Source organism: Gopherus flavomarginatus, chromosome 8 (genome assembly GCF_025201925.1).
Source record: "Gopherus flavomarginatus isolate rGopFla2 chromosome 8, rGopFla2.mat.asm, whole genome shotgun sequence".
NCBI lineage: Eukaryota > Metazoa > Chordata > Testudines > Testudinidae > Gopherus > Gopherus flavomarginatus.
In genome coordinates, this window is record NC_066624.1 from 89,545,190 (window position 1) to 89,572,958 (window position 27,769).

Consider the following 27,769-nt stretch of genomic DNA (forward strand, 5'->3'; position numbering starts at 1 on the left):
TGAGCCAAGGAGCTCAGCCTGAGTCTACACTGCATATATCTTACCAGTAGGCATTCATTTCATTACCCAAATTGAGCTGCAATTACCACACGTTCACATAACTGAAGGACAGTTTCCCCATAAGTCTCTCCTCCCTGTATGTCCCCTGAATGAGTTAGGATCAGAAAGAGTTTTCAGGTCCTACTAATGAGGACAGGAAATAGTTTTGTGAGTGTTTGTGACACGTAATGCCAAAGGATACCCAATATGGCAGAGCAGCACACCATTTGTTCACCCTATCACTCGGTCAATGGTCACTTCAATAGTCAATATTGTTGCTTAAGCCACACAGTTAGTGTAACTTGAAAGCTGAAACTATTTCTCAGGAGGCACCAAGTCAGATTCTGCCACCTTTACTTATGCTGAGTAATACCTTGCTCGGCAAGCAGCCCAAAGGAAATTGTTGGGCCTGCTAATAGTATCAGGGTTAGCATCTATTGGTAGACTAGAGATGGGCAAAAGGCTTAGAGTTTTGATCTCTTCCCCAAAGTTAGGAAGTTTGGATCAATCAATCCAAAATGGATCTCTCTTACTAGGCCCAATCTCTGGATCTGGATCCAGGGGCTTCAGATCCCAGTGTATGATTTCAACTCCATTAGTGAAAGCATTCCATAGATAGAAAGAAGCCTGTTAACATTTCCCTTTATCTAAGTGAGCATGACTAAAGAACAATTCTGCAGTTAGAATAGCTGATTCGAAGTCACATATATCAATCACTTGGCTAGTGCAAGATTCCTGCCCTTGCTGCATTTGTAAAGACTGAAAGCGACTGTTAAGAACAAAACGAACAATAAAAAGGTGTCGATACATTGTATAATCACAGCAACATGTGTTTTTAATGCAAAAACAATGACAAAGAAAAACAAGTGACCTACTTAATCTCACAAAATAAACATTTTTTTTTCCCCAAGCAGTTGGCATAATTATGTACTATTCGGGGGCTTCCTGTTTTTCATTCACATATTTTGCACAAGTTCCAGAGTCGTCATATTCATGAATGCTTTGAAATAGCATATTTGTTCCCTAGGAACTCAGCACTGAAGTGAGACAATGTACATGAAGCTGCGTTATGCATTCACGCATTTATCTAGAGTGAGGGATCTGGACAAAATGTAAAACAACATCAGAATGAGCAGGCAGCAATATTGGTGCTTGGTGCATTAAAATCCTGCATTCATTGCAATCAGTGTTCTATAATCCTAGTTCACATTTTTGGACAATGCCTTGCATACATTCAAGAGGTTCTTCAACACAAACACTGTCTAGCTCCAATGGGAATGGCAGTAAAATACTGTCAGAGGAGAAAGAATAGGTCTCGAGGTGGTAGTGCAGAGCCTGAAGCCAAAGGGCAACATGTGCCATTGTTGTTTTTTCGCACTGAAGCACTTTAATGCTGCTACTCCCCCACCCCCAAAAGCCAGTCAATATTTGTTTTACATTCCTTGATTTTTTACTCTTTCCTCCCCCCACTCCCCAATTCCCCAGCTACCAGTATCTTCCTTCCCTTGCTTCTCTAGCTCCTTGCTTCCCTCTCCGTTCTCCTGCTTCTCTGGCTCCCTGTCCATTCACTCCTTTCATCCTTTTTTGGCCACCTATGGCCTGGGTGCAGGCCTGATCCAAGACCCACTGATTTTAATGGGTTTGGCTCAAGCCCTCAGAGGGGGTCCACAGTGCTCTGCTGTCCTGACAGCCTGATAGCTGAAAGAGTCATGACCTGAAGCAGCACGAGCGCACTCACCTTGCAATTGCAGCAGCCTGGTACCTTTGGGCTGGGGAACTAGCAGTATATGTACACTGCACAGTGAGCTAGATCCTACCCCAGGCAGACAGACTCATGCTAGCAGGGCTCGAGTTAGCATGCTAAATATAGCAGGGTGGCGGTTGTGGTTTGGGCAGCAACCCAGGCTCTCAAGCCCACCCAGCCCTAGGTCTGAGCTCAGATGGGTACCCTGAGTCTTCTTCACCAGAGCCGCAACCTCCACACTGCTATTTTTAGTGTACAAGCTCAAGCCCTGCTAGCACAACCCCGTCTACCCAGGCAGGGAGGCATGCTCCACCTGCAGTATAGATGTACCTTAAAAGCACTGGACAGGTGGACTGGAGGGGTCCCAATACTGTCACTGAACACAGCGATTTAGCAGCAGCTAATAGAGCTGGAGACTATATTCAACATGATTCCAGCCATATAGTTACTATTCCTGTGTGTGTGTTTTGATTTGATTTGCTCTAGCTGAGGGATACAGCACAAAATATTTTTGTCATGTTACTGGTTAAAAAAATAAACCAGGAGATCCAAAAAAAAATAGATCTATTAAAAATACACACTGTATCAGCTAACATTCAAAATCTACAAACGGGCATTTTGATGCAAAAAAGTAGGGACATTCCATTGAAAAATATTGGATTAGGAGAACCTTCTATAGGAAGAGAATAGACAAATGGTAAATATGGCACTGTCATTGCTAACTAGTAGTTATAGAAATACTCAGTAAATATGACTTCCTATCAGAATCATTTAGCAACACTGGATGCTTTTTTCCCTTTTAGAAAACAGAATGTTCTGACTTGTAAATTACTAGTTAGAAGTATGACCACCACCTGAAATAAGGTGTTTTTTCCATTAGAAGGGTTTATTGCAAATGCACAACAGGACAAATGTCTGCAGTCACTGACTGCCACAAGTTCAATAGTAATTGCATTTGCATTTGCTGTACCATCACTAAATATGCACCAGGTGCATAAAAATCTATTTTAATGATGTCTCCATGAATAATAATATCCTGTATTACAAAAGAAAAGAAATAAAAGGTCTATTACATATCATGAAAAATGTGTTCACATTGTCAGCAAATTATACCTTTAAACCCAAAATAAAGCTATCTTGCTCCCTTCAGGGAAGTTTTGTGTATTTTTGTAATTAACTCACTTCATTTTCAACATAATGCAGAAAAAGCCCTTTTCTCAAAACCATGTGGTGACGGAAGCCAAACTACTTAACCTGCTATGTATGCAGTACCACTATACTGACAATCAAAAATTTAGCATATAATTACAAACATAGAAAACATCTCTGCTACTGTATTCAAGTTACATATACAGGCAATATCAAAAATACATAACAAAATATTTGGAAAGCAAGATTTTCTTCCACTTGTTTAATGCTCATTTCAGGATGAGAGCAGGGTGAACAGGAATGCTGAAAGAAGTCTATGTATCAGAACATTCCTTTTCACCACACTCCCATCCAGAAACAAGCACTCAACAAGAGGAAGAAAAAGTTACCATACTATTTCATTTAAAGAGCGGAAGACGATCTACAAGTTACTTGCAAATTTGAATGAATCCCAATGCTGCAAATCTGTAGTTCATGTATGGAAAGGCTTAAAATCAACATTAACAAATGTAAATACAATTAAGATAGAAAACAGCTTTATGAATGAAGTATCTAATCCTGAAAACACTTATTATTGGTCATAGTGATTCCCACCGTCAATAGTCCCATTGACTACTGATGGCAGAAAGCATTATACTAAATAGCATTTCCAAGATGGGGTCCAAAAAGGTAGCCTCCTAAAATTCTCTCTGCAAGCAGCTAAAAGGTCTAGGAAAAAAAGCAATATATTTATTGCATTAATTGCTGAGCTCTGCTGATGTGCACAGATGTGCAGAACTCTATTGTTAAAATTTACATGCGTTACAAATACAGGACACTGTGAAAGTTCAGATCCGTTGCATGCAAATAATTCACTTTGTCATTTATGAATAAAAATACATACATCCATAAGAAAGGATCAAAGAATCTATTTACATAATCTTTGAGAGGAAACGGCACATTAAATCAAGACTGAAACATTAGCTTAAAATTGCATTTCTAAATAATTTAAAAGTCAAGGACTATACTTCTTGCTAAAAATCCTTCATTCACTGAAATAGTTTGTAAACACTGAACATATACATGTATAGAATTTACAGTCTCAGAAGGAAATAAATTTCTGGTTTATCATCACTACTTGGCTTCATCTGCAAAATGGAATCATCTGTACAAAACTGGTCATTGCATCCATAACGCAAAGCAGTACATGCGCCCTCTGGTACACCCCGACCTTCCGGATCCTCTCCACTGAAGTCATTCAGGTATCTTGCTATGTAAGAGCCAGTGGAATGCCTGTTGATAACGTGAGCTGATACTGATGGTTTGTTTCTTAGAACTACCCCTGCTATGCTGCTAGCATTAGAAAGTTTTTGCTTGTTGGCTTCTTGTCTTTCCTTGGCACGACTAGCAATGTTGCGTACTCTGCTTTGACTTCTGGATGACAGTTTTCTGACCAATGCCTTGGGGCAATCATCCTCATTCTGCTTAGAATACAAAGTTTGACAGTTGTCTTCCTGGTCAAAGGACACCAGTTTTCGCAATTGTTCTGTCAGAGTGTCTGTAGATTGTGGTCTCTTAGTTTTCATAGCTGCAACTTTCTTGTCTCTCATGCCAGATGTAATAAAGCTTCTACTTATGTATTTGTACTTGCTTTCAAAATTGCAGGCGATATCCTCTGATGTCAAGTCTCCCAGGCTCTTGGATTTGCAAGGACTAGGTTGTTTGACGGCTGCAGTAGGAGGGTAGGGCAAAGTGTTCTTGGGTGTAGGTGAATGCATATTAAGTCTGGATCTTTGGGAGACGTACAACAAATCATTTTGTGTATCTAAAGTTTGCAGATAATTATTATGCAAAAAGCCAACACTCTGAAATGCTGGGTAAGGAAAACTTTGATTTCTTGCAGTCCTAAAGTTATCTGAATTCTCCAGGGCAGCATTGTGAAGGTCCTCATTAATTAAATTATTCCCAGAGATTCTCTCACAGTAGCGTACTGAGTCCTGATTATGCTTCAGTTTCAGAGAAGCAGCAAGTTGGCTCATATCTTCTCTCTTGAATTCATATGCAGTTATCAGGAGGTCTTGGGAATCCCCATCAACCTCCATAAGACTGCTGCCTGCTGAGGTTATACAAGCAGGAGGGTCAACTATTGTATCCTCCAAAGTGTAGGAACTACAATCCTCAAGCGTTTCCCAATTTGTTCCACACTTCGTTTTGGGATTTGCTGTTAGCAAGCGGAGAGGGGAAGTGCAAGGAATGCTATTTTCCACACAGTCTGACTTCTTGCAAGCTCGTTCATCTCTTGGTTTACAGTCAGAGGCTGGTGAAAGAGATGCCTCATGGATAATTGTGTACACAGAATACTCTGTCGTCTCAGGGCTGGAAAACATAGCGGTATCTGGTGTTGAGAATAATGGTGATTCAACAGATTTTACATTAGTAAAGTTTTGTTTAAGGGGTGTACTTAGATCAACAGTAAACATGTGTGGACGTGCCGACACCACACTGAAGGTTTGGTTGCTGGTGCCAGGAAGACTTGAAACAACAGTCAGATTAGTTTGGTCATCTGTAACATCAAACTGTCCAATCAGTGCTGAGACAGAACTACTCATCTCGCTCTCGTTTGTTAAAGAAACCTCATCTATGAGACGAGAAACATCACTATCTTGCAGAGCTGCAGTCGAGTGTAAATCGTAGATGTCAGAACAGATGGTGGAAGATATATCAGTCAGTGAAAAAGTGGTTACAGTACTGCTCATAATGACATATTTATTATTGTCAAACTCCTGTTCCTTTGCAGAAACACAACTTTCTGCCAGTATTTTTTTCTCCTCTTTACACTCTCCAGTCTCTTCTTCTCTTTTTTCATCTGTGTAATTTGTATCTTGTATTTTTTCTGTACCAAGATCAAAAACTGAAACCTGCCTTATCTGAACAGGTTCATTGGAAAGGTGACTTTTCTGATATTCTGTGGAGTGATTTGTTTCAGCTATGCCACTTACAAAGTCAAAGCTTTCTGCATGTTCATGTACAGGTGATTCTGTAGAACTGCCAATTCTGGCGTCACTCTGGGAAGTAGCTTTTTTATGCAGAGATGCAGAATTTGAAGAAGGTGCAGCTTGCTCAGGGGATGAAAAGATATGTTCTTTCAAGTTTGTTTGGTTCACACTTGTACCATTGTTGCTATCTGCTAAATCAAATAGAAAGCACATTAGTTATACATGTTTTGTTTACTATCTGCTAACTACTATTTTGCCTTTAGACAGACAAATGGAGAATGTAAAATTAGTTACAATTGTGATAAGACTTAATTATGGAGTTGTGCAGGTTTAGTAAAAATTATTTGTGTGATATGAATAAATGGGAAAATATAGTTGTAGGCACTTCATTGAAGCTTCCTTTGAATGTCTATTACATCAGACATGTGATGTAATATTTGTCGTAAATAATGTCAATGAGGTACTGTATTTTGCACATGTGGCATTACCTTCAGTTGTGTTCCTATTCAGATTTGTACTATAAAGAAGCATGGCAATAAAGACAGAACAAAACAGCTCTGTTAAACAACATAATATATCTGGAAACAAGAGGCATGTTTATAAGAACTCTGAGTAAAACATCAGATAGTTGGACCCCATGCAGAATGTTTTTGGGAACAGTTTATGTACAATTTAAGATTTAATTTGTGAGCCTCTAGTAACTGTGCAACAGTTCCACTAGGTCTGAGAACCACAACCTTCTTAGCAAATTGAAGGTGATTAAAAAGGGAGAAGGGCCACAGTCATTCCAACCTTCTAAATCACTCTTCCTAGTACTGGAAGAAGGAGAAAGCGGAGAGAAGCTGGTTCAGTCATTTGTGTGCCAGAGAGTTTATTCTCAGTGACATTTAGTCTGGTTCCCTGGTGAAGAATAACCTCACCTTTGTGTTCTGGCTGAATGTGAATAGGTCTCTTCCGAGGTGGCCTAGCTCCCTGGACCATTCTGGGGCTATCTATCTGCTGATAACTTAGCTTACTCACTTTTGCGATGTGGCCCATTTATGAGGATCACACCAGATCACTGTGTCTCTAGCACGTGGTTGCCAGTAAGGCCTTCAGAACACTGAAGAAGCTTTGAAGTCCCTTCTAAGGGTATCTTCTATCTTGCTGCCTGCAGAGTCTTCAGGAATTACCACATCCTCTACCAGGGATGCCCATGTTGCAACAGCCTTCTGGCAGATGAAGATAGAACCTTTGAATTCTAGACCCCTGCAGAATCTCTAATGACTTATTTGAAGAAGGAATACAGGGCGATGGGGAACTTTGTTTTCATTTTGCTCACTGCTCCCCCAAAATCAGCTTTTAAAAGCTAGGGACCAGATTCTGTTTCTTCCAAGAATACAGAGAAGTAGGGCAAAGATGGCTTACAGCTATAGACTTTCCCCTGACACGGGCCTGGCTAAGCTTGCTCTAATTTAAGAGTGGCTGCAATAGCTCTGTAGGGTGCCAGTCCATAGCCAAAAATAACCAGAATACAGACACACGCTGGCCATGCCTCCTGCCACCGACATGTTCCCGGCATGCTTCCTGTATCAAGAATTGAAAAGGGGACAGTGGTAGAGCATTTCGGGCAGCTCTGCACTATCTAAGGAAACCCCTTATTCCCTGAGGGGCCATTTTTACTAGGTGAACAGCCCTTTTATATTACTGGAACAGCATGAAGGGGCCAATCTGACTTTCAGATTGCAGTGGGTAAAACAGGAGTGCTGAATTGCTGCTCTGCACTGCCAAAAGTACAGAACCTGGAGCAAGGGTGCTCCAGGTATGGCCAAGCTCTGCAGCCATGGAGATGTCTGAATGGAGTATTTGCAGAAAGAAAAGTGCCGCTCAGATGTTTCAGGGAGCTCTGGATCAGGAATGAAAATGTCTCAGACACCAATGCCACAAAATTACAGACTTTTTGGAACTATTCAGATACTCCTATGTGTCACCTGTTTGGCGCACTGAGCTGGGTCTGCATTTCATTTGCCCAGGTCTTACACCAAAGTCCACTGGATTCACCCCAGTGTATCAGATATCAAGCTCAGGCCCAGTGGATCTAAAATATTTTTGTTCTGAGTAACTTCAAGAATCAAAACATACTACATGTGAGCGTTTACATTTTAATCTAGGAATATAAAAAATAACTAAGATTCCAGCTTCACCCACCATTTTCCCCATATAATCCAGGTTTATAATGTTGTAAAGTTCCTTTTAAAGGACAATGTCAAGGTTCTTAGATTCAAAATTTGACCTACTTTTCCCCTTTTACATCTGTTTGCAAAGTCCATGTTTTTCTTTATATACATTGTTTCCAAAACAAATGCTTCCTGCTTTTTTTCCCTTGAAAAAAAACATTAAAAATACACAATGCTCATAGCTGTCATGCGTAACCTCACATTAACAAACCCAGAGCTTGAAAATGATTGAGGAAATAATTTTTGCAAGGATGTGGATTTCATCTTCAGGCTTCTAAAGGATACTTAAAAAATCAACTGCTAATAAACTAATGTTTTTAATTATGAAAAGAAACTTTACAAGTGTTCTATAAGAAAATCTGTGGAAAATACTCTAATCCATTTGCCTAGTCTGGGGAGAGGCAACTTTTCTTGGGTTTCAGAAAGAAGTTTAAAAATGCAAGTGACACTTTTATTGTGTATCACTTTAATAAGCGTAACAATCATTTTACATCCTATGGGGCTTGATCCTGCAGTCCTTATTCACGTGAGTTCAATGGAATTACTCACATGAGGATTGCAGCACGGAGCTTAATAATATGGTTTTAAAGCTACTGCACTAAAAGTCACTTTGGAAGCATCTTACCAGAGGTATTTTCATCTCTTTTGGTGTCTTTCATGGTTTCACATTCTGGTGAAGACAATCCCATCAGAAGGAATTTGTCAACTGGCATAGAAGCAGGACGTGCTTGCAAACTCCTCGTTGTACGCCTTATAACTCCTTCTGTGTCTTTCATATCTGTTGGCTCAGAGGTACCGTCTTTAATTTCTGTAGCTTCCTGAAAGCCCATTTTGCTCTTCTTCCTGCCTTTTGCCGGAGCACTTGCTGTGCGTCGGAGAATTCGATCACCAATTGATCGTTTCCGCACGTAATGCCCATTGTTTTCAGCAGAATTGTGTTTGGGATTCTTGTTAAACAACCCTTTGAGTCCTATCAGCTGCCTATTCTGAAAACAAGAAAACAACCACAGTCTTTAAGTTCAGCCTGTGTTTTAAACTGCTATTGAATACAGATTTGTGAATCATGAATGCAATATCACAAAACAAAACAAAAATTCACACCAAGTAATTCACACATATTCAGACCAGGAAACAATCAGCATAGGTCACCATGAGTTCGTGCATGTATGAATTCCCCCTCATTAGGAAGGCAGCCTGCCATAATTACTGTGGATCTTTACTAGAAGTTTCCTAATCAGAGCTGACAAGACTGTAAGAAATGCTCTGCAGTGACAGGCTGCCTATTAACTTAGAGTTTTATGACATGGGCCTCATCAAAGCAACATTTAAATATTTCAGAATCTTAATGAGGAATGAAGCGATATGGTAGTTATGGTACATAATGCGACTGGGAACTGTTTGATAAATCTGTGCCCAGCAAGTGAAAAGTGCATGCTAATGAAGACTACCTTAGTGGCTCCTAGAAAGTGCAATATAGTATAACTGGGATTGAGGATTAAAGGACTCCACTGAAAGGAAAACAAATGCAAACATATTTGGCTAACATTTTCAAGGTTGTGACACAAGCAAACAAGATAGTTGGTGTAAGTAATTCTCTATAGTTATTTAAAAGAGATTATTAATCTTACACCGATCTCAATCAGATAGACACTTCACTAGGCATTCTCAGTTATACAGGGTATGGAAAGTACCTCCAGGTTTTAAATATATCTTGTAAAAAAAACAACACAGTACATCATTAAAGTAAGCATTTGGTGGTGGGGCAAAATTTTATACAGAAGAGGTCAAGTCTCACAGGGTGTTTTTTAAATCCTCTCTTAGTGCTATCATTCAGTCCAATTATACTATGAAATTACATAGAAATTCAATGTTTTCCTGAACTCTGTCCTCTCTGAAGAGTATGCAAGCCAAATAGCAATCCCTGTTGAATGTCAATGACATGGGATTTCATTTCTATTCACTTGTGCTTCTGGATACCTACAGATCCTGGGAGCCCCTATACATTTTCTTTAGTCCTTTTAATTTTCTTTTAAGATGGATTTAGTGTTGGTGAAAGATGCCAGATTGAACACTTAGGAGACTGAAGATCTCTGTGTTTCCACAGAACAGATACAGACCAAGTGGTGTCAATGCAAGTTGCTCTGCAATGGCCTCCACCTTTTGTTGAAGGGACCACTTCCGGAGGTAAAAGCAAGTAATTCAGTTCCCAGGTGCATTCAGTCCCACTTACATGCTGAGACCAGGGTGCCAATTGTGGGGTAAACACCTGTACACATGAACCTGGACTGACATCCCCAACTCATTTAACATAGAACAGGATGTTCATGAAATGGTCACAAATTCAGTCACCGTTGAGCTGAACGGTGTTAAAACTGGTGACCTAGGCTCCATTTACACTGGCCTTCTCCCCTCAAATGTTTCCGCTGATACAGATCTACTCATTGGAGCAACTGTAGGTGCTTTAGAGCAGACAAAGTGTTGGTGATGTTGGTTTTAGATCCTGTTGTTTAGATCTGCTTTGAGCAGAGAGAAAGACTCTGAGCTACCTGATTCCTCTTTTCACACTCCTTAAAAAATAAATCTAAACATAGTCATTCAAATGAAAGTCCTTTTTATTCTTGGTACCCCTCTCTGTTTTAATTAACTTATCTATGCTGTTGACTTCTGGTAATCCTTTTAACCCCCTATTTATAGTAACTTGTACACCTCTTGTAAACTATTGAACAGAGGCAGTTAATGCTGAAATAATGAGTAATGCACTGAGCTTTCGCTTTCATTTTAAAACTTGAAGTTTAAAAATTTTTCAACTTTTGAAATATGGCAGAAAAGCAACAACACTTCACATGCTACAACTTAAATGGTTAAGAACTAAAATCGGAGTTTAAAATGTCTTCTCAAATACCCAGAAGTAATGGTGTGACTACAGCTCTTGACAATTACTTTTTAAAAATAAAGTAACTTAAAATGAGTCGATGGAGGTGTACTTACTGTACCTAGGTGAGGAATGAATATTAGGTGACAAAGAAAAGAGCATTCACAGTTATGCATGCTAGGATTATGGCAATGATATTGCTTTGAGGTTAAAGTGATTTTCTGCAAGGGTCAGGGGGAAAATTTTATATTATGGGCCTTATTCTCCATCCCCTTGTGCTTTGTGCAGTCATTTATATAAGGGCTAAGGGAGTGAAACTGCACTGGTGTAAATGACGACACAAGGTGCAGAGCACTGGAGAAGGTGACGACACAAGGTGCAGAGCCCTATGTCTCTTGTTGTTATTGCCGTTGTTCTGTATATTTTGCTTTTCTCTGAAGCGTTAGCTGTTAGCCCCTGCCGGACACAGAACTCTAGATTTGATACACCACTCGTCTGATCCAATATGAAAAATGCCATGTTCCAAAATTGTAGGAATCAGTCAAAGCCCCCATTCGTTCTGCGAGGTTATAGTGATGCATCTTAACCCATTGTTGCCAGCAGTATGACACAGAAACATTTGTAAAGTATTTATGTTCCTATGTATACCTACTTTTCCATACATTTCATTGATTGTTATATGGACAAATATGGATGCTTCAGTTAGTCCCTCTAAGTACACATGACGATAGCCTAATAAAATGAGAAAACAAAGTAACAAAGAATCAGCACTATGCATTTTATGTGCAGTTAGCAAGGCTGTCCATACAATGTCTTTTGCAATTATACATTTCATATACAGTAACTCTGAGCAATTGTTTATTAGTAATAATACAGTCCCCTTCCATAACATCTTCCGTCTGAGAACCTCAAACGGTCTCACAAACATTAATGAGTTTAGTCTTGCAACCCTCTAGTGAGGTAAATAAGTATTTCTCTCCATTTTACAGGTGAGGAGACAGATACAGAGGCTGAGACTTTCAAAAGCCCATGGAACTGGGCATCTAAATCCCTGAGGTAGCTTTGAGGATTCCCCGTCATAGCTATTAAGAAATTTCCCTAATGTCACCCAGGAGGTCTGTGGAAGAGCTGGGCACAGAACCCAGCTGTTCTGACTCTCCATTCTATGCTTCAACTACAAAACTATCCTTCCTCCTATTTTCAACTAAATATCAAAGTCAAGTCAATGAGTGGAACTAACCAGGCACAAGACTGCTGAAGGCCACAGTTCGTTGTCCAACAAAATCTCGACCAATGGGATCATGGTCCCAAACAAGAAATCGAACCAAAGCTATTTCAGGCATGTGGATGGTAAAAGTGAGAGTTTCCTCCCAAACAGGGTTAAATCCTATGGGACAAACAGAATAGAAAGTCAGGAAAATGCAGCAGCAGCAGCCAACATTGACATTATTATCTGTGAAACACCAGAGGTAAGGAATGCAGTCACCCAAACAGACCTGATGCACAAGTGACTGTATATTATTTCCCATGAACTATATATATATATATGTGTATATATATATATATAGAGAGAGAGAGAGAGATGAACTATATATATATATATATATATATATATATATGGAGATATACCTATCTCATAGAACTGGAAGGGACCCCAAAAGGTCATTGAGTCCAGCCCCCTGCCTTCACTAGCAGGACCAAGTACTGATTTTACCCCAGATCCCTAAGTGGCCCTCTCAAGGATTAAACTCATAACCCTCAGTTTAGCAGGCCAATGCTCAAACAACTAAGCTATCCCTCACAGTCACTAGCAGACAAATAAATGAAGACGCTGCAGCATAGCCATTTCCTTTCCCTAAGTGGGGCCTTTGCTTTCTGGCTGCTACCATAGGCTCCGACTCTGTGGGTGCTCCGGGGCTGGAGCACCCATGGGGAAAACTTGGTAGGTGCTCTGCACCCACTAGCAGCTCCCCGCCCCCCACCTCACCTCCGCTCTGCCTCCACCTCCTCCCCTGAGCGTGCCGCCAAGTCATGCTTCTCCCTCCCTCCCTCCCAACACTTGCACAGCGAAACAGCTGTTTCGTTCGGCAAGAAGTGGGTGGAGGGGGAGGAATGCGGCGCACTTGGGGAAGAGGCAGGGCTGGGGCGGGGATTTGGGGAGGGGTCCAATGGGGCAGGGAGGGGGTGGAGTTGGGGTGGAGGCGAGCACCCACCGGAGCCAAGGAAAGTTGGCACCCCTGGCTGCTACATGGGAGTTGAGCTGTATGTGTGGCAAGCCAAGAGGATGGAATGAAGAGAATAGCCACTAATGCAGTCTGTGTAAAGTACAATGCAAAATGCAGCACTATGATGTGCCTATGCAGCTGTCTGAAGAGATCCATATGCAGAAAAATTAGTGCTATCTCTCTGGCAGCTTTTATGAACAACAGAAAGGGTATGGATTGAGCATCTGGCAGAGAGTCTGCATGTGGCGGCATGGCAGGGCAGACTGCTGTGCTACTTGTCTGATAGGTCAAGCTCAGATAGGCCAAGATGCCCAGGAAGTATCCCTGTGTTTCTCCACGGGTCACTGCCATTCATGAGAACTGCATGAGAACATGCCACATCTCCCTGGCTGTTCCATTCTGTTGCTAGCCTAGTATCCCACAGGGGTTGATGTGGCAGAGAGGTTGTCTGTGGCATTGTTTGTTTTCATTTTGTTTCTCATTACTTATATATACCATGCATGCTGTATGATAGGTACTAGGGACTTCTACGTAAAGGAGACATATGCAGAGTCAAGGAAAAAGAGAGGGAGTGTGAGGAAGGCATTCTCCCTTCTCAACCTCTCCATTATCTTATTTATCCTACTCCTGCAATTTTGGCTAGCAAACAGAGTTTTAAAGCTCAAGATCCAAGGATATATCATTCATCAAAAGACACTCACTTTGATCAAGCTTTGCAGTCCAATACCGATGCAAAAAAAAATTAATACAGTATCTGACTGATATAGTTGACTGCAGACACAAGATTTTTCTTAACCATTTTGTTTTTCTTGATTCTGGTGTTGGTCATCATCTTACCTGCAGACAGCTTTTGTCATGTTGCTGTTTCCATGATTCTACCGTGAGAAGTTCAATTATTACTCAGACCTGCCCTCTTCCCAGGACTCTTGTTAAAAATTGAAGGGTTAGCCTTGTTTTCTTCTCTTCTCACTAGCTAGAGGATTCCAGCCCATTCTTTACTCTAGAGGGACTGCGGCTTGAGTATGTCAGAACTATGTTAACTGCCTAATTAAGGATCAGATCCTGTCACCCCTTTCACATGCTATGTAATAACTTACCCTGCAAATTGTCTCATCGTAATCACTATGGATACCTTCACCAGCGTTAGTGTTCATTGGGACTACCAGCATAGCAAGGTATTACTATAGTATTACATAACATGAGGTAAGGATGGTGGAATCTGTCCCTAAGAGTATAATTCAATAACCATTGGAGAGAGAATTACACATAGATGTAGCAGATAAGAATAGATCCCAAAAGATTAAAACATTCAGGGCCTGACTCTCATGTATGCCCTGTTGCCTTTATATAGCTTTGGTGGGGTAAAAGGGCCATAAAGGGGGAGAAAACAGCCTCAGGAAATGTCCTCTACACAAGGAGGTCCTCTGACAAGAGCAGAACTGGCAGAGTAGCTCTGCGCTAGCCTCCTCCATGTCCCCAGGTGCATGCCGGGAACAATTCAACAACAATTTATAGTCAAATACTCTCAAAAACTGCAGGCCCAGCTAAAAATCAGCAAGGAAACTTCACCCTCGTCACTCACTAGAAGGTAATTCTCAAACTCATCAGGGACATAGTAACATGGAGAAGAACCAGAATGTCACACAAGGACATTTGGACAATTTTGAAAACTGGAGTTATAGAAATGGGATGAAATTGAATGGTGAAAAGTGTAAGGTCATGCACGTAGGGACTAGTGACAAGAATTTTTGCTACAAACTTGGGATTTATTGGTTGGAAGTGACAGACGATGAGAAAGACCGGAGTATACTGGTCAACCATAGGAAGAGTATGAGCCGCCAGCGTGATGTGGCCATGAAAAAGGCAAATGCAATCCTAGGATGCATCAGGGAAAGTATTTCCAGTAGAGACAGGGAAGTGTTATTACCACTGTACAAGGCCCTGGTGAGACCTCATCTGGAAACTACATGCAGTTTTGGTCTCCCATATTTAAGAAAGTTTAATTAAAATAGGAACAGATGCAGAGAAAGGCTACTAGGACCAGAGGAATGGAGAACCTGCCTGACAAGAGGAGACTTGAGGAGCTTGACTTGTTTAGTCTAACAAAAGGAAGTCTATGGGAAGATATGATTGCTCTCTATGAATACATCAGAGGGGCAAACACCAGGGAGGGGGAGGAATTATTTAACTTAAGGACAAATGAATATAAACTGGCCTTCAACAAGTTTAGGCTTGAAATTAAACAAAGGTTTCTAATTATCAGAGGAGTTAAGTAACTGGGTCCCATAACACAATTGTTATTGGAATGTGGAAAATTCTGAGTCTAACCAGTTCTTACCTTGGTTTGGCTGGCCAATATGAACATGGCAAACCATGCCTGAATAACTGCATTATGTAGCAGCCTAGATTACAGAATAGTATGACCCTATTTGCATTGGTTGACCAAACCATATTAGCATGTCTAAGCATGGACATTTTTTACCCTTTTAAGAAATTTGGCCTAAACACAGTTTCTAACACTCTTTTGTCCAAACCATATCAGCAACGGCCAGCTGAAAGTGATTCTGCTGGAACTGATGTTAAACGCAATTTCTCAAAATGATGAAAAACCTTGTTTAGGTGGGGCTTAATGCAAATGAGAAAAAAGTCCATGCAACCCCTGAAGGATTATTAGTTCAGCAGTTGTCACCACAGCATTCCACAGCTATCCTCTGCATTGATCTAGCAATATGTTGTTTATTATTTGAAAATATGGTTGTACTTCATATTAAGGATACATTTATAAATAACTTATAAAAGGCTAATAAATGATTAATAGAAGTTATAAGCATATTATAGACATGAGGAATATGTTTTATTGATGGTTCTAAATACATCAGTAAAGGTTTTATAGATAGTTATATGCCCTTATTTTAAACAACTTTTTGACCTGTTTATTAACTATTTATAAACTATTGATAAATATTCTTTTAATATAAAGTGTGACCAAAAAATACTATGTTCATCACTCTTTGCATCTCTGGTAAATTATTCCAGTCATTCACAATTATTCAATAATTTACTATAGAAAAGAGAAAGTAGGGTATGTTATCTTACCATTGTCATCAACTACTCTGGTCTGGTCTTTACAGCAATCTACAGGTAACCCAATAATTTCCACCTCGACAAAAGGATCTATTATCTATTTTAAAAAACAAAAATTTAAAAGCAACTCGTTACATACAAAGGATAATTTTCCATTAAGCTCTCACATAAATGCACATTTGAATGCTAAAGCCACTGCTCAGTGTGATTTTGCTAGTCATGTGATTATGGGAAATGCCACAGTAGACTACAGGATGATGTAGGTTTCATCACTGCTGTTTTGTGACATTGGGACATGTGGCCAGGTGGAACAAACTTTCAGATCAGTGCTAACAGCTGAAGAAATACTAACCAGCAGAATATATAGAATGCAGGGATTGTGGGGAAAATCCAGATCTAATGTGCAAATCTTGAACATCTGAAAATTACTGGCATATTTTAATTTAGGAGAAAAGCTCTCATTAGGACAAATGCTGCCATGTCACTCCCAGGCATTCTATGACAGTTATAGTGAAAAAAAGTATTTAGTATCACTCAGACTACTTTACCTCCCCTCTGTCTCCTAATACTGAATCTGGAGGCTTGGGTAGTTGCTGTCCACTGATGACTTTGAGAATAAGATGCTTTTTAGGGTTGGCAGGAAGTGGATCACTGGAATAAGGGTTGAATGTACCTAGAGGTTTGCAGAGAATGAGAAAAAATAAAACCCTTAATATTAGAAATCCTATACAGGAGAAAAAAAAAAGAACTTCTACCCTCCCGAATGCATAGAATAAATAACATCATATAATCACATGCTTGACTGGGCCTCCTGTCTATATCTTAATTTCTACAAATGACATTCGCCCTGATACAGAAGGCTCATTCAAGGATCTCTAACTACATAGGCTCAGGCCCATTTTACGAGAATGATCCTACCAGTTCCAGTGTTAAACTGGTTCAAAGAACTAAGGTGATTTTAAAATGATGGTGGCAAAACCAAAACCCTAAAAAAATAGAAATGTGCTCACTGTATGAGCATGTGGATCACTGACTCCTGTTCCAGAAATACTAGGATGTCCATTGATTTCAGTGACAGATCAGGCTGCAAAAGCTGACTGCTATGGGGTGTTAAGCAACTTCACCTCCCAAGTTGCTCAGGCTGGTCTACACTTTGTAGGAGAGACCCAGAATATCACAAGACGGGGTGCTAATAACTTACCTAGATTAACTCTGAGAGATCATATCATGGTAATTGCATATTCAGAAAGCTTGCAGTCATTTTGTTAAGGTTTATAGCAAACACTGCAAATGTGCCTTTCATTAATCATTTAAAAAGTCAGATGCAAACCAAGCTAATTATTTTATATACGTGTCAAAAAGCTCCCACGCAAGTTCTTGTTTTAATTCCTTGTTTTATTCTAGATATTTAGCTCTAAATGCAAAATAATGGAAAACTGACTGCAAAAGTCATTTTCTAAAATAACTGCTATAATAATAATAATAATAATAATAATAATAATAATAAACGTGTGGTATGACATTACCTTTGCACATCTGCTGAGGTTTGAGGACATACCCACAGTTGCCATTCATCCTGAACTTTGCTTGATTAACCTGCATCATGCGCCCATCAGACTGGTAGTTTAATGCCACTGTTGAATTAAGAGATTTAGGAATCATTGATAAGTGTAACTGTAACTTGCATTTAATATAAAGCCCATGTGAAAACATTACATACATAAAACACCTACCCAGTTGGCAACCAGCATTCCAGTATGGTAAGGGGTTGAAATTGCTGGAGTCAATCCGATATGCAGATGGATAGATTCTGGTGAGCTGTTTCTGGTTGTAAAGTATAAATTGCTCAGACTTCTGCTGCACTATCTGGTGGGCCCTTGTTTCACTGAATGATAACACATTTCCCATAGTCCCTATGTGTTTTTAGTTAAAAAAAAAGAAAAGAAAAAGAAAACCAAGAATAACAACTGTGAGATAAATTGCTATATTTACAGGTCAATTACACTGGTGTATATCTAGAATAATTTGGACTCACATTAGTGGAGTTAGTCTAGATTCACAGACCATCATATCATGCTTGCTTTACTCTTACAGCTGGAGATCAAGTGGAAGAAATATACAATGTAATTGCTAATTCCCATTAGGCAATAGTCCTAAACTGTGTTGAGTTCAATAAAGCTGTTATATAATGAACTCTTTCCATACCTATGATTAGGTTCTCCCTCATCCTACCTCCATATACCCAGGACATCTTTCAGCTACCTCTTGACAGCCTGCAAATCCCCTTGGGCTTTGACAATCCTCTTCCACACTACCCTGGAAGGATAGATCACATAGACCTCAGAATAGCACTGCCTTGCTGTTATGCTCTTTCTGTAACCTTGCCCTACCTCACCTGCAAGTGTGTGCCACTACGTCTTTCCTCTATAGGGATTGGGGCAAGGGCTGGAATGGGACAGAATGGACCAACGCATCAACTTCCATTTGCAGGACTGTCCCTTGCTCGGCCTCCTGCTTTCCAGGCTTATGTGGAAAACCAGGCAGGAATCAATGCAAATTGAAAATGCATCGAATCCTGGAAAGCCTCAGCCAGAACTGTTGCTGAGAAGCTACAGGGGACTCAGACAATGACAGCATAGCTAAAATCTAGCTGAAGCCTTGTAGCAAGGGGGAGAGAGTAATCAGTTCAGCCCCACAGAAAGTCACCTCCTTCCTCTATGGGTCTCAGGATACCCTTCCCCGTGGATCCCCAAGATCCACGGGAGGAGAACTCCTGTGCAATCCACAGTCTCCTCCATTCATTCCACTAGAGGAAATATTTGCATGAAAGCTTGGGTTCTCATTTGGGGCCTAAAACATTACCCTGAGTCTCACTTTTCCCTAAGTCAGTAGGCATTGTCCTGCACTCTTATATAGCTTGTCTTTATGGCTGAAGTGCTTTTAAATGTAGGTTCATAATTCTCTGCACAGTACTTTTTTAAGCAGAAATAACCCTTGCACTTGAATTTGTTTTTTCTATCTTCCATATAGAGACAGCAGCGAAGAGTCCTGTGGCACCTTACAGACTACCAGACGTATTGGAGCATGAGCTTTCGTGGGTGAATACATGCATCCGACGAAGTGGGTATTCACCCACGAAAGCTCATGCTCCAATACGTCTATTAGTCTATAAGGTGCCACAGGACTCTCTGCTGCTTTTACAGATCCAGACTAACACGGCTACCCCTCTGATACTTGACAGATAGAGACAAATACTCTAATTAAACAGAGCCCCTGAGGAGTATCTTTCACTTTCAGATATTTAAAGCTGCTCCTTGGCATAATTAGTCTTTGCTTATATTACTATTCTGGGAGAGTTGAAAAAGGCAGTAAAAATTCCTACAGAAATCAAGAAATGTTTGCAGCTAATAGAAAAGCATTTATATTTTTTAAAAGAACAAGTGTTCACTTTCAGCACTTAGGAACTGAGGAACTGATCTGTAAAACTAGATCTGTGATCCACAGCTAGACCTCTGACAATGGCCAGTATCAGATACGTCAGAAGAAGGTGCCAAAAGCCTGTAGTAGCAATTGTTGGAATAATCTAGTCACAAGACAAGTTTCTTCCAAGCCCTATTAGTTAGTTGTTGTCTTGTGCCCTAAATCATGAAGGTTTAGTTCCCCTATAAAAATGTATAGCCTATTGTTGAAACTGTGCATGTTCTTATTACTCATATAAACATCTAATCCTAGTAAAAATGCTATTAAGCTCTTGGCCTCAATGACATCTTGCGGCAATGAGTTCCTCTAGTTTATTAGGCAATGTGTGAAGTATTTTCTTTAATCAGTCTTGTATCTATTGTCCTTCAGTTTCACCATATGTACTCAAGTCCTTGTTTTGTGTGAAAGGGTAAATTGCAGCACCCAGTCTCCCACCTCTATATCAATCACACCTCTGCTTATTCATCTTCTCTCTAAAGAGATCCAGTCTTTTCAATCTTTTTTTAATGTAGAAATCTTTCCTCTGAGCATTTTTGTCTTTTTCTGAGCTATAGTGACCAAGACTAAGCACAATATCCTAGGTGGAGATGCCCAACATGAGAAACTCTAAAGGGGCCTGATTTTCAGAAAACACTGAGCATTCAGCATCTGAATATCAGACCCAAAATTCACCCAAAACTACTAGTCACTTTTAGATTTCTGGGCCTGAGCTTCTCTGCGATGCCTTTATCCTCCTTAATTACTCCATTTACTCACTGGTAGTCCAAAAGCCCATATATTCCCATACAAGCTGACATAGAATTTCTTCTTTGTTTTTACATCTTTGGCTATCCGCTCTTCTAATTCCATCTTAGCCCTGTCAATTTCTATTTTTACCTTGTCTAGTAAAACAACAGTAAGCTCTTTGGGCCAGAGACCATGTGTACCTCTATACAGCACCTAGCATAATGACATCTTGATTCCAACTGGACCTCTGGGCATTACATAATATTAATATTAAATAATAGTAGCATACTGTTATGATAAAAGCTAAGATAAATTTCATAATACAGTAAGACCATACAAGCTTCTCCTGGAAGAGTCTGCCTTCCCAGAATCACACAGAGGGAGTATTACTAAATTATGAAACTCACAAGGAAACTGAAGAAATGTAGGAGGGCGCATTTCCCTGGGGAAGAAAAGGATGGTGTCATACCAGTGGTGCGTAACCTATAGTCTGTGGCCCATCAGGTAATCCACTGGTGGGCCGCAAGGCAGTTTGTTTACATTGATGGTCCGCAGACACGGCCACTCGAGGGTCTCAGTGGCCGTGGTTCACCGTTCCCGGCCAATGGGAGCTGTGGGAAGTGGCGTGGGCCACAGGGACGTGCTGGCCGCGGCTTATCACAGCTCCTATTGGCTGGAAAAGGTGAACCCCGGCCACTGGGAGCTGCAGGCGGCTGTGCCTGTGGATGGTCAATATAAACAAACTGTCTTGCAGCCCACCATCAGATTACCCTGATGGACTTCAGGTTGCACACCACTGTGTTATACTATCTTTCTTCATGGATTAAGATAGGTGATAACTGATGAGCGACCTGGTCAACTTTTATAAGTTCTCTGAAAATAGAGGAAACTTAAGACCACAGCTATGTGTCCCACCCAAATATATAATCAAGTGAAATAACACTTATATAAGTAAAATCTACATTCACAGTCTCACCATCATCTACTATATCTTGCGCTGCCACAGAGTTTGTGTACACCACTAAATCAGAAAGAGCACGGCACAGCTTCATGGTTTTTCTCCGGCGGCCCAACCTGTTGAGTAACATTATATATTAAAAACAAATCAGATTTTTATTTTTAAGGTTTACCAGTTCTTTAAATCTCTCCTCTGTAATTCTGTCCTTTTCAAAAAATTAATTCACAGCTGAGCACTGTTATATCCATTTATACTATATAACTATAGCTGTTTCCTAACTGAAAGACAAGTTTAAATAGCAAGAAATAAAGGAAAAACAACAGGCTTACTAAACAGGATTTGGGGCAATCTCTAAGATTATGGTTCATTCCAAACCCGTTTCTCTCTCTCTCTCTCTCTCTCTCTCTCTGTGTGTCTTTCTCTCACACAAACATATACATTCTAGATATTCTCTTATACTAACAAAAACAAGATGGGCAGCCAGCTTTAGAAAAAATATCAGCAAAAGAGACATTTTAAATGCAATAAATGCATACTTGAAAATGCATTTATTCCATTCTCAGCTGTAATGAACTGGGAGAGGCTGAGATGTGCTTTTATTCAGTCTATTTTCATGCAAAATTGATTCTGGCTTTTTTTCACTAGCAAGTATTGCTGCACCATTTCTATTCATTTTGAGAGTAATTATTATTTGTATTTCACTGAAACGCCATGTAACTCAGTGTTGGGATTTTAAGCAAATACATTTCAACAATGCAGGCGACACAACGGATTTGCTATTGAGAACTGAGATGGCATAAAGCACAATATGGACATTTAATGGCAAAATCTCTCTCTTTTTCAACGACGCCAAAAATTGTTGGGATTTCTGACCTGTACAACTGCCCAGTTTCTTTTCCAGAAGAATTTTGTTGACTTTCTTCATCATCAGATGTGCTATGAGATTTGGACCTTGATTTGACAGCTTTCTGTTGGGGAAATCAATGAATCCATCTGCCATGTAAATTCACAACACTTTACTGACATTAAATGGAGTTTAAGGTGCCTCAAAGGTGCACAAGGTGACCTGACTGGTATTTTATATATCTCATTTCTATGATTAAAAAAAATAACCGATCTGGGTTTGATTCACAATAGGCAAAGGCCATCGTCTTACTGTCTCAGTGTAATGTATCAGAGCACATGGTGCTACATTCTTGCTGGCAACTCTGCAAATACAGGATAAAAGATGGCCAAGGTGGGATCTGTGGGGTCAGCAATTGTGCCTTGATTTTTACTCTCAAAAAATCTAAGGTCTTCACGCCCCACAGGCGCTCCATGGATGAAACAGCAGTGCGGCAATCTGGGACAGGGTTTATAGACATCATCCACGTGAATCCCACCTCACCTTTGGACCCACTATCACGCTACACTCCTCCTTCACTTGCACGATACTTTTGGTACAAATAACCTGCACATGTGCTTTTTGCAAAGCCTAATGAGCGGACAGATTATAGGTGGGAGATAAAAATGAGGAGAGCCAACATTTGGCCTGTAATAAAACCAAAATCATAACTGCTGTTTCCACTAAACTTGTATTGGTCATATTGGATTTCTAATGTACCATAGTATACTTAATAACAGCAAAAGATCTTTAACAGACAGTAACACAAATACAAAATGAATTGCTTCCAGCTATGACTGTGCCATTTATAAGAGAAGATTAACAAATACATTCCCAAAGAATTGAACAAACAGTCTCTAAGCAAAATTTTCAAACATCTTAAAGTTTGTTTCTGTTTTATGAGCCATACAGTAGATGACAGGATCAAAAGATTCTAATTCCATACAACACACAGTACAATTTCTATCTACAATAAAAAGGCTAACATTTCAAAAGAATTCTCTTTTCATAAGCATCTCTCTTTTAAATAGCAATAATGATTGCCAACTGTAGATTTTGTGATGCCAACAAGTAGCCAGTTTACTGAAAATATCTTTTCTACAGTGTAGGCTCTCCAACCTTTGATTTCAACATTCTTACATATTCAGGGACATTATGACTGCAGTTCAAAGAGCTCTTTAATTTCCCCTCTCAGTATTAAGAGGCGGCTACTGCGAAGTGAGAAGTCCTTTTCCTTTCTCTCGCAGATTAATCCTACTACATTCCATCTGAACTTCACATATTTTATTTCATTTAATACGGTATACTAATAGAGACCATAACTGAGTTGATCCTGCTGTCCTCAGTGCTGAAATAGAATAATCAACCCTTTTGGAGATTATCTATGCTGTTTAGTTTTACATCGAGGGGCCTGGGAGTCTGGACTCCTGAATTCCACTTACAGTTCTGTCAATGACTCACTGAGTGAACCTGATGTAGTTACTTCACTCTGATTTCCAAAGTTCCAAAATTTCAAAGCATTTACATTTAATACACTTGAATAAGTATCCTGGTTTTCACAGGGGCTATGCACACACTGCTTCCAATTAGGCCATTTATTTAGGAGCCTAAATTTAGATTTAGGTGAGTAATTTTAGGTACTAATATTTAAAAATATTGACCTCAACCCCCTGTGCCTCAGTTTACCCTCTTTCACAGAGTATCCACTTAAAGTTATCCAGCATACTGTTTTGTTGTGAGAATTCATTAATGTCTGCTTAGCATTTTGAGAGTCTCATTTGGAGGTATCTGTATGTGTGAAGAATATTACTACTATATATCATACTAAGCATCCTTTTGGCTGCCAGCCTGGAAAATGACAGTGTTCTAAGGGTTAAGTTATTCTAAGTCTGTCTTGGTCTGTCTGCAATAGTCATTAAAAATATAATACTCTGTCTTATTATTTCAGCAAAAATTTGAAGTAAATGGGGCATCCAACTGGCTATATCCAATTAGAATAATTAGTTAAAGTGATTAAATTATTAAAATATTTTCCACTCAGTGTAGCCAGTAATTTCAGTTTTTTAGCAACTGATTTCTTTATCTGGCATCCCAGTACAGAGCATTTATTATCTCATTGGTGTATATGGGATTCCAATGCGTTAATGCCCATTTGTGTGTATGTTACTTGCAGAAATCACCTGTGTATTGAATGGATAGAATTTCTTATTGCTTACCTTTTAGATCCCTGAAAGACAAAGACTGTGAACATGTGCACTTAGCTAAAGCAACAACAACAAAAACCTACTAGTTTTAAACCAGTGCAGTTTGATGATCTAATTACAAATAGGAGGCTTGATTCTCTTCTCCATTATACCTCTTCCACACTAGCGTAACTTCACTGATTTCATTTGAATTAAACCAGCATGATTAAATGGAGTTATGCTGACATAAAACTGGTATAACAGATTAAAGAATCAGATCATGCAACTCCACAAAAATTCAGATATTATCTGAAATGCAATTAAAAGTCAGGAAAAATTACACTTTTACAAAACGGAAGTATAGGGCCTGGTTCTGCCAAGGTCTTGAGTAACCTTTTTTATTAACCCTTAGACAGACACAGATTTGAGACACTGCAGTTCCACCTACCTTGTATTTCCCAAAATTGCCCATTAATGAGCGGCTATGGGATTTCTTCCCACTTTCTTTTGTGTCTCGGTTCTGTACAAAGAAAAATGCACAATGAACATATTTTCAAGCCACCTTAGGAAGTGTCTTTCTTTTGTTATTTTTTTAAGTTTGCTACAATCTTTAAAAAGATTAGTTAAAAATTAGTTATTTTTCACACTAATATGCATTCTTGAATGTGACACTGCTATTAAGATAATATAATAATTATACAGGGGGAATAAGAGCGAAAGTGAGGCTGTTGAAGTCTAAACCCAAAATACTTAGCTTTGGATGTAAATTCAAATCTGCATCTGTAATACAGGATTTTTTTTGCTTCTTTATACTATTAATGACTTGGCAATGCGTGATGGTAGCGAAAATATTCAAGTAGTAACGCAGCAGCATTTTAAACCTAACTGAAGACCAGAAAACAAGAATAGAAGGAGAGTCTCTTTCCCATAAATGTATTTTGATAATGTGAAATCAGCAACATCATCTTTATTCAGGCTAGCTGAAGAAAAAAACGGTTACTCACCTTTTAGTAACTGTTGTTCTTCGAGAGGAGACCAGGAGCCCCTTCATCCTTTCTGCCACTGTGATGAAGAGCTGGGTTGAGCATCTGAATGGCTTGGTACGGTCTGTGTAAAAAGCCAAAGCCCTCCGGACATCCAGGGAGTGTAGCCTCCGCTCTTCACTGGAGGCATGTGGTTTCAGATAAAACACCGGGAGAAAGATATCTTGGCCCATGTGGAACTGTGAAACGACCTTGGGTAGGAAAGCCGGATGAGGTCTAAGTTGGACCTTGTCCTTGTAGAAGACTGTATACAGGGGCTCAGATGTTAACGCTCGAAGCTCCGACACCCGTCGGCCAAGGTTATCACCACTAGGAAGGCAGTCTTGTACGACAGGTACAGCAGGGAGCACAAAGCCAGAGGCTCGAAGGGAGACCCCGATAGGACGGAGAGGACCAGATTCAGGTCCCAAGCAGGGGTCAGCTGACGCACATGCGGGAAAAGCCTGTCCATACCCTTGAGGAAACGCCCAACCAGCGGGTTCGCAAACACTGAGGCACTGCCCTCTCCCGGATGAAAAGCGGATATGGCTGCCAAGTGAACACGAAAGGAGGAAAGGGAGAGGCCCAGTTGTCTTAGGTGAAGCAAATAGTCAAGGACAACTGGAATTGGTACCCCCAGCGGGTCGAGACCCCGCTGATCCGACCATATGAAGAAGCGCCTCCATTTAGCCAGGTAGGTGGCCCTAGTTGACAGCACACCACATCCCATCGGAGGGACCACTCATGACCCTGGAACGAGCGGCTGAGGGTGTCCGCCAAACCGTTCTGCTCCCTCGGAAGACAGAATGCCGTCAGGTGAGTGGCATTATGAACGCAGAAATCCCACAGTACGAGGGCTTCCCTGCAGAGGGGAGAGGAGCGTGCACCCCCCTGTTTGTTGATATAAAAGACTGCCGCCGTGTTGTCCGAAAGGACTGAAACACACCTGCCGGCCAGGTGAGACTGGAAGGTCAAACATGCCAGGTGGACTGCTCTCAGCTCCCTGACATTGATATGCAATTCGAGGTCCTCCAGCAACCACAAGCCCTGCATCCTGAGGCATCCCAGGTGCGCTCCCCAACCTCGATCCGAGGCGTCTGTCACCAGGGAGAGGGAGGGCTGCGGGGCAGCAAAGGGGACACCTATGCAGACTTCCCGTGGGTTGAGCCACCACCGTAGTGAGCTCAGCACCAAGTGGGGAACGGACACCACTGAGTCCAGAGGGTCCCTGCCCGGGCGATAAACTGTCGCCAACCAGGACTGCAGCAGGCGAAGCCGGAGTCTGGCATGGACCACCACATAGGTGCATGCCGCCATGTGGCCCAGCAGCCGGAGGCAAACTCGTGCCGAGGTGACCGGGGCATGGTGCAGTCCGAGGATGAGCTCGGAAATTGCATGGAACCTGGACTCTGGCAGATATGCTTTGGCGTGTGTGGAGTCCAGAACCACTCCTATGAATTCTATTCCTTGCGTCGGAGACAGGGTGGATTTGGCTTTGTTCAAGAGGAGGCCAAGATCGAGAAAGGTCCACCTGATGAAGCACACCTGGGTCTCTACCTGCTCCTTGGAGTGGCCCTTTATGAGCCAGTCGTCCAGGTAGGGGAATACCTGGATGCCGTGCCTCCGCAGGAAGGCCGCCACGACCGCCATGCACTTCGTGAAGACCCTGGGAGCAGCTGACAGGCCGAACAGGAGCACTGTGAACTGCAGATGGATGTCGGCCACGATGAACCTGAGATACCGACTGTGCCGTGGAATTATGGCATTGTGGAAATAGGCGTCCTTTAAGTCGAGGGCAGCATACCAAGCTCCTGGATCCAAGGAGGGGATAATCGAGGACAGGGAGACCATGCGGAACTTGAGTTTCCTCACAAACTTGTTCAGCCGACGCAAGTCTAGGATGGGTCTCAGGTCCCCTTTTGCCTTCGGTATGAGAAAATACTGGGAGTGGAAGCCTTTGTCCCTGAGCTCCCGAGGGACTTCCTCTACTGTCCCTGCCTCTGTGAGGGACTTTAATTCTTGAATTAGAAGTTGCTCGTGAGAAGGGCCCCTGAAGAGGGATGGGGAGGGAGGCTGGTGGGGTGGAAGGGAGGAGAACTGGATAGAATATCCCCTCTCTACCATGCGGAGCACCCATTTGTCCGACGTAATTCGGGACCAGGCATGGTAGAAGTGGGACAGACGTGACCCAAAGGTAGGGGTGGAAGGATCCA

The 27,769-nt window shown here is 40.9% G+C and overlaps 1 protein-coding gene across 1 annotated transcript in view; it reads right to left on the bottom strand.

Moving 5' to 3' along the window:
- Positions 1 to 913: 913 nt before the first annotated feature.
- Positions 914 to 27,769, bottom strand: part of PLCH1 (phospholipase C eta 1) — a 201,824-nt gene continuing 174,968 nt past the window's right edge. Inside the window, exons 14-25 of the mRNA XM_050966208.1 lie at positions 24,983 to 25,054; positions 22,342 to 22,436; positions 21,487 to 21,584; positions 18,038 to 18,217; positions 17,831 to 17,938; positions 16,853 to 16,977; positions 16,317 to 16,401; positions 12,236 to 12,382; positions 11,648 to 11,727; positions 9,572 to 9,631; positions 8,749 to 9,109; positions 914 to 6,098 (exon numbers count right to left, since the gene is read on the bottom strand). Coding sequence (XP_050822165.1) covers positions 4,006 to 6,098; positions 8,749 to 9,109; positions 9,572 to 9,631; positions 11,648 to 11,727; positions 12,236 to 12,382; positions 16,317 to 16,401; positions 16,853 to 16,977; positions 17,831 to 17,938; positions 18,038 to 18,217; positions 21,487 to 21,584; positions 22,342 to 22,436; positions 24,983 to 25,054 — 3,504 coding nt within the window. The 3' untranslated portion in view covers positions 914 to 4,005. The remainder of the gene's footprint in view (positions 6,099 to 8,748; positions 9,110 to 9,571; positions 9,632 to 11,647; positions 11,728 to 12,235; positions 12,383 to 16,316; positions 16,402 to 16,852; positions 16,978 to 17,830; positions 17,939 to 18,037; positions 18,218 to 21,486; positions 21,585 to 22,341; positions 22,437 to 24,982; positions 25,055 to 27,769) is intronic.